The following is a 7,459-nucleotide window of genomic DNA, read 5'->3' on the forward strand; positions in this document are numbered from 1 at the left end:
ATAAAAAAATTGAAAGGTTTTTACAATGTAAAAGAATATGTAGTGAAATTCAAATAGAAGAACTACTACGTTTTCATTTTTGCTTTAATTCTTCAAGAATCGTTACGTCACTCTGGGAGACTCCTTTCACATTTTCCAGATGATGTCTAAACATAAACATCATAAGATAGTTTGCATAGTTTGTAAAAGAATATGTAGTGAAATTCAAATCATGTAAAAGAAGAACTACGTTTTCCTTTTTGCTTTAATTCTTCAAGAATCGTTACGTCACTCTTGGAGACTCCGTTCACATTTTCCAGATGATGTTTAAACATAAACATCATAAGATAGTTCGCATAACAGTTTGTATAATTAAGATTTATGTTGACAGATAATCAAAGTGTTCGTTTCATAATCTTGTAACATAATTCTCTTTAAAGGAACTTTTTCTATTTCCAATTTACTTCTTAAATAAAATACATGACTCTCCTTCCCCATCTTCAATTGGGGATACATTTATAATTTATAAATGTAAACTGTATGGTCACACAGCTGCAGCTTTCAGGGAAAGAAAATCTGAAATTTTGTTGGTATAGAAGTCTGGTTGTATGGCGTTGTTAGGACTCTGGAGCATGGGCAGTGTGGTGACTCCTGAGAGCACAAGAAGAGTTTTGCAACCACCATTTTGCCCAAATAAGATATCAGTGTCTAGTCTGTCCCCAACCATGCATATCTGTGACTTCGAAATGCCAAATCTGTTCAATGAAATTACAACAGTTAAAAGGAAATTCTAGAGAGAAAAACTATTTACAGTTCACTATCCATTGCCTTAAACAGAAACTGGTCTACTAAAAATAGTGATGAAGTCTCTAAACTTTCTCATCCCTATATTCCCTCAGCTCCCGTGGGGCATCAGTGGCCAGTGTCCTTTTTCATTCCCCATTTCCCATTGAAAAACATGCGGCATAAACACTTTATGGTTAAAAATATATGATGAATAAATAGGACAGTTTAATAATCTGTGATCCCAATAAAAATCTGGATTTCTTGACAATTGAACAAATCAAAGGTTTCTTCTTTCCCTCTTTCTCTACAAAACTACGAAAGTTTTTTTATTAATTGATCACATTACCCTTAAAGGCAGGGAAAGTGATCCATTACAGCAACAAAAGATGGGAAATGTGAAGAAGTAATGATTTGGTGCAAAGATGTGTAAATAGATAAGAGTTGTGTCAAGATTTAAAATGTCATGTCATAGGAAGACCACGCATAAAAAACATTAAGCAACACAATGTCATTCACTCACGTCAGACTATTTATGCCACAGATAATTTATCTATCATGCACTGAGAATAAGAATAAGGTAATAGAAAGCTTTTTACTCGTTTGCTAAGTAATCCATCATAAACGTTGAGGGTTTTCCAACAACTAGTGGCTCACGTTGAGTAGATCCACTGAGGGCGCCAACCATAGAGCCCCCACCTGAAATGCAAGCACAAATTATTTAATACCATTTCAACAAGTGCATAATCATATTTCCCATGTTGTTAATGCTTTGAACTGTTACTAGTTAGTGAACCTGCTTTGAAAAACTTATTTTGCTGTTTTCTTAATGTAATCTGCTCTAATTCTGTGAGTGTAGCATAATAAAGAAAAATCGAACGGCTCACTAGATTATTATGCACAAAGTAGTAAAAGAAGTCAATAGGGAGAGAAGAAAGAAAGACAAACCTGCCCATTCTTGAGCATCTGTAAGATGAGTAACAGCATCTCGATTTGTAGCAATAAAAAGGCATCCAGGGTTTTCACGTATGCAGAGTGTTCCATACCTTTCATCACGAAGAAAAATTAATATTTAATAATAATACAGAGTTTCTATCTACCTTTAGCCTGACTTTTGAAATAGGATTGCCATCATTATCATTCTCATGCTAAAGGATATTATTTTCTCACACCCCTTTCTCTTACTTCATTTCTACCTATCATTTCCTTTTCCGTCACATAATGTATCACATTTTTCACATTTGTTTTTCTTCCTTTTCCCTTTCCATTATTTCTCTCTTCTTTCAGCTCATCTCACAACCCCATAAAATAGTGCAAGACAAACATTATTGTATGTTAAAATACATGTAATATCAGGTGCTTTAACTAAAACATTCCAGGCTCATAAAACCCAGATTTTGCTAACCGAAGAAAAGACAAATCCTCTTCTACATGAACAAGTACAGATTTGAAAGAATAAGATATCTCTTTTGCTTGGAACTCAATGACAGCAACATCTTATAAAGAAAAAGGAAAATAAAATAGAAACATTGCATGCTATCTCTCTAACTCTACTGCATATTCGTGTCCGTAATTTTTCAGTGACAGTTTTGAAATCTTACTGGATTTTATAGTAGTTGAAGTAGCGATCAAACCCAACAACAACTGCTCCAACCTAATAAATATACACATTTTTTTACAGGAACTGCAAATAATATCAAATAAAAATCTGAAAACTATCAATAAAGACAGGAAGCACATACATCTTCATCGTGCTCCATCAAAAAACCTGGCTTCAGTTCTATCTTTTTCCCGCCATCTTCCTAAATGAAGAACATGCATATAAAAGTGGGACAGAGAAATCAGACATAAGGATAATTCCATACTAATGGAAGACTTATACATTACATATGCATAACTATTTTTTCACTTCTTATTTACCCTTGGAAAGACATATAAGTACTATGTTCATCATCTAGTAGTTTTGTTTGACTTTCTGCGCTTTCTTCTGCATTAGATGCTGAGATCATTATATCCTATGCATTATCATTCAAATCTAATTTATATGCATTATTATATATCAAACTGATTTAAAAAGAAAAAAAGAAACAAACAAACAAATAATATTACACTGTGACCGACTGATCAGACCGTAAATATTTTGCATATGGAACTCAATAGTACATACCGGCCCACCAATGTATTGATATCCAGCAAGCTCAAGCTCTTTCAAGATGCCATCTTCTCCAATGACATAAACCTAAATCATGTTCATCTATCAGTCCTTTACTTTCAGCCTTATAAACTGGTTCGAGAAATAGTTAATAATTATGAAAGATATAGTATTCAGGTGCAACATGATTCAAATGATAATGTTCTGAAGTATTGCTTGAGAAATATAGTTTACAATTACATATATCGCGCAAGTATTAAGTTCAGCATTACAATTACTATACGAGTTTACACATAAATATCGTTAACTTCACTTGTTCTTAGCCTGGCCTCAAAATACAATTATTTTTTTGGATTCCAAATGTATCATATAATTCATATTATGTCATATGGTAATCAAAGACACTGCCCAGTAGGTTTTATCAAAATCCAAATTTGCATTGCGGCCATTTTGGGCAAGGCCCTTTTTAATTGTTTCTTCTACAGTTTTCTTAGGTTTTCCTATGCCCTATAAACCTACTAGAAAATTATTTGTTGCACCTCCATTCATCCTCCCATCTTACAACTAACCCAAAAAAAGATGCAGCTGCTGCTAACTGGAGATCAGTGTTAATTTACCCCTAATGTTAACTAAGGGTACCATTTGAGGTTAAAAGAGTTCCTAGATTAAATACTTGATATTAGTTTGGGTCCTACTGCAAAGCAAAAGATGATATATTACCTTTTTATCTTTTGGGAAATCAATGGACTTCAAATATGCAGCAGCAGCAAAGGATGACGCAAAAATCTCCTCCTGAAATAGCACAATAATTAAAGATTACAAATTCATTATTACTCACTAAACAATTTCAGTGCAAATAAAGTGTGAGGAAAAACAAATGTGGGCTAACCTCGCTGACATTCAGGCCAAGGGATTCAAATTTCTTTCCATACTGCTTCCTAGACTTCGTTGAGTTGTTGGTGACAAAAACTAATCTTTTTCCCTAAAGAAGTTTATTAAGAAACGCAAACCTCAGACTTTTTTGCTTAAAATGAACAACAATAAATTGAAGGATAGTTCACATTGACACTTGCAGGTAAAAGCCTAGTGCCTACATTAGCACACAAACCTTTGACCGAAGCATGTCAAGTGTTTCAGGCACTCCTCCTATTAATTTGTCACCTTTCCATATAACTCCTGCAAATTAAGTTTTAACGGTAAAGGAAATTCGCATAATGGCAAAATACTTTGAAAAATAACCCAAGGGAATAGATAAAGCAAAAACAGAACAAGAAGCAGGAATCATATTCATATTGTAATTTTGCCCCGAAGAACCTCACAAAAAATCAATCATCACCATTTTTTCCATAAATTGCTCAGGTCACTTTTGTGAGAGTTTTCTGTATACAAATATCACGTACGATATCTATTAACCTGACACGGACAAGCTGGAATATTAAACTCATAACTTCAAAACTAACTTTCTTTACAATTTAACTAAAATGCACCATAATCACATATTAGCAATTTATTATCATACTTTGATTTAATTGCATAACAACTCTTTTAAAAGTTGGCTTCTGATTGATTGATAATGTAAAGGAAATTGATCTAACAGCGTACAAAAAATAAACAGTATAGAATTTTTTTTGTTAAATTACTCATTCAATCTCTATAACCGACTTCATTTCAAGCTTTAGTCTAGTTTCAGTTTTGGCATATACATGTAATTTTACAATAGTTAGTTATACTTAGGTTGATCTTCAAGTAATTGAACAGAAAATATAAAAACATTTTAGTTGAAAATTGCATAAGCATTAAACTCTTCCTGAATCAGTACAAAAATGAAATGACGTAGATACAAATAGTTGAAGCCTTCAAAATCAGTAACAAACCGTCGCAGTCGAAGATAAACGTTTCGACGGAATCGATGAGTTCGTCGGCGTTGGTCAGCGGCTGCGCCAACGCGCGCGTCGTGAAGGTTCCCATTCCACAGCTGTTACGCTTACAATTCGATTTTCTATTCCACCTGAAGATCGCGGAGTTCGATGATAGACCGTTACGAGCAGCGTCACAGAATCTATAGTTCACGGGAATTGATTGGTGCCATTGTCTGTGACTGTGACGAACACAGGTGACTGTAACACTCTGTGCTAAAGTGCTGCTTCTGAGCATTTCCTTCAAAATTGCTAAGTTTTTTTGATTTTTTGTTTTGGGGGTTATTATTTGTGTGGTGCATGCATGTGATACCAAGGTGAAATGGTTAAGAGATTTAACATGGACCGTTGGTTTTTAGTGGACCAAGTTCGTGCGCTATTGGATCATAATCCGAGCCCAACCTCAATTTTCTGTGGATCTTATTTTTCTTCACATTACAAACATTTTTGCTCAACACATATTATGCATTTTACAACTTTTCAGAAAACAAATTTAAGAAGAAAAATTAATTCTATTGTCAAATCAAAAATAAAAACTTAAAAAAAAATACAATACTAAATTAAAAACTTCTCCAAATTCATAAAATACTTCCACAATTATTAACTTAAGTAAGAAAAAAAAAACAAGGATTGGATAATCACAATATAACAAATTATGCAAGGAAATAACAATGAAGGAAAATAAATAAAAAATATTAATCTACATTTTTTTCTTTTGAAAAAATAAACATTGGCTTCCAAATGAAAGAGAGAAGAGAATAATATTTTCAATGTATTTTTTTATTGGATTTATAAATTGTGATTTGAAAAATAATCCATTATTTAATAAAGTCGTATAATTATTGCACTAACTAATGAATGATCAATAATGTTGATATAGGTATTTCATGTTGAGTCCCTATCTTTTTATAGACTTCATAATTAAAGTCGTAAATTTAAAATCGAAGTGTAATAACACATTCTTAATATATATCTAACATCAAGTTTAAGATTTTTTTTTATCTTTCTTACAAGAATAAAACTTTTAAAAATTGAAACTGTAAAGTCAACAAGTTTCTTCGAGCTAAAAGTATGTTTGGTGGTTTTTATAAAAATAACTTCTTAAAAGTATTTTATCTAATAAAAATTATTTTGTCAGACAATTTTCCATTTTATTTTCTTGTCCTTAACAAGCAAGTAAAATATAGAGTATTTAATTGAAATTTCAAATATATATATATATATATATGTATGTATATTAAAACGTAAAAAATTAAGATATTTGATAGAAAAATATCGGTAATATTTATTTAGAGAAGAATGACATCCAGTATTGTTTAATTGGAATTTAAAAAACTAAAAGGATAATGATCTGGTATTAAAAATTATAAAAAAAAATTAAAAAAATATTTTGTTGATTGAATTTATAAGATTTTGTGTGTAGATATAAATATTATCTTGTTAAGTAATTTTTCTCAAATATGAGTTTCTCAATCCTAATTATGAAATAGATAGTGTTAAGCATAAACACAATCAAGCTTGTGGGTTTAATTATAATTACTCTAATTCACTTAGCTCTTAAGTTGAAAATACTAATGATTAAATTGTTCTCAAATACAAGATAAAAAATAATTGTCTTACAACTTCCCACTAAGAATGTTTCTCATACAAACAAAATACAACGGTTGAGTTTCATAACTATACAAGGAATCAGCACTTATAAAAATTAAACAAAAGGTTAAACGATTCAAAATAATAATTATTTAACAAACGATGATACCCATCAAATAATCTTGAATCACTATACGATTCAGCACCTATAAACGATCAAAAAAACTTCAACTTATATATAAATGGATCTTTACATATAAATTTCTATTTTAAATACTTTTTCTTAATGTTACTTTGTTTCATATTATTGTCATATACTATTGTTTTAATGGTATTTTTAGATTATTATTATTATTATTATAAAAAAAAGTTATAGTTGTGAAAATAATATTTTCTCTCTCTTTCCCACATGCAAATTTCTAAGTTTTTTTCTATCCTCTAACTTGAATTTTCACTTTAGTTCTCAACTTTTTTTAAAAGGTGAGTTATTACCCTTTTTACTTGATTAATTTTCATATTAAAGTAAATGTTTTTTTATTTTTAAAATCCTTTATTTTACTTTTCATGCTTATATATGCTTTGCTTGATACTTATCTTGGTTTAGTCAGTCAAGTAAAGTAAATCTCTCGGGTTTTATTTGATTTTGGTCGTATTTGATTATGTAGTTTATATCTTTTAAAATTTTGAAATTCTTCAGTTGTTTAGGTGGTTCCTTAGGTCAACCGATTTTTTAGGTAAGATAAACTATCATTTTTATGTAAGTAAAGGGTCAAAGTTAAGTTAATCCTAAGCAGTGAGAAAAATATTGAAGTTTAGAAATGTAGAATGATCGTGTCTTGTTTGATTGTGAATTTCTATGCATATGATAGTTTGAGTCTGAACATTGATTATGAGATAGTTGTATTTAAACATAAAGTTAAGTATATGAAGCTGTTCAGAATTTGAAGTTTTGGCCAAAATGTGTGCAAAAACTTATTTCTACTCATTCGTGTAGATTTTTTTATCGGAAATAAAAAAAAATATATGAATCAATTTAGAA

At 30.7% G+C, this 7,459-nt stretch overlaps 1 protein-coding gene across 1 annotated transcript; it reads right to left on the reverse strand.

Annotated features, from left to right (window-relative positions):
- Positions 1-363: 363 nt before the first annotated feature.
- On the reverse strand, positions 364-5,259 carry LOC137823390 (phosphoglycolate phosphatase 1A, chloroplastic). The gene is made up of 10 exons (XM_068628496.2): positions 4,789-5,259; positions 4,023-4,090; positions 3,804-3,896; positions 3,635-3,706; positions 2,930-3,001; positions 2,505-2,564; positions 2,364-2,416; positions 1,711-1,808; positions 1,362-1,461; positions 364-734 (listed from the first exon to the last, which is right to left on the reverse strand). The coding sequence occupies exons 1-10, from the start codon at positions 5,066-5,068 to the stop codon at positions 524-526; spliced, it is 1,107 nt and encodes a 368-aa protein (XP_068484597.1). The 5' UTR covers positions 5,069-5,259; the 3' UTR covers positions 364-523.
- Positions 5,260-7,459: the final 2,200 nt, after the last annotated feature.

The sequence above is a fragment of the Phaseolus vulgaris genome, chromosome 8 (assembly GCF_051622355.1).
Source record: "Phaseolus vulgaris cultivar YP4 chromosome 8, ASM5162235v1, whole genome shotgun sequence".
In the NCBI taxonomy this organism is placed as follows: domain Eukaryota; kingdom Viridiplantae; phylum Streptophyta; class Magnoliopsida; order Fabales; family Fabaceae; genus Phaseolus; species Phaseolus vulgaris.

Excerpts from the sequence above, each read along its gene's own strand:
- LOC137823390 (XM_068628496.2), bottom strand. The coding sequence starts at position 5,068 with ATGCTCAGAAGCAGCACTTTAGCACAGAGTGTTACAGTCACCTGTGTT. Across the intron at positions 1,809-2,363 it reads TTCAACTACTATAAAATCCA|GTATGGAACACTCTGCATAC; the intron begins GTAAGATTTCAA and ends TCGTGATGAAAG. Across the intron at positions 1,462-1,710 it reads AGATGCTCAAGAATGGGCAG|GTGGGGGCTCTATGGTTGGC; the intron begins GTTTGTCTTTCT and ends CTTGCATTTCAG.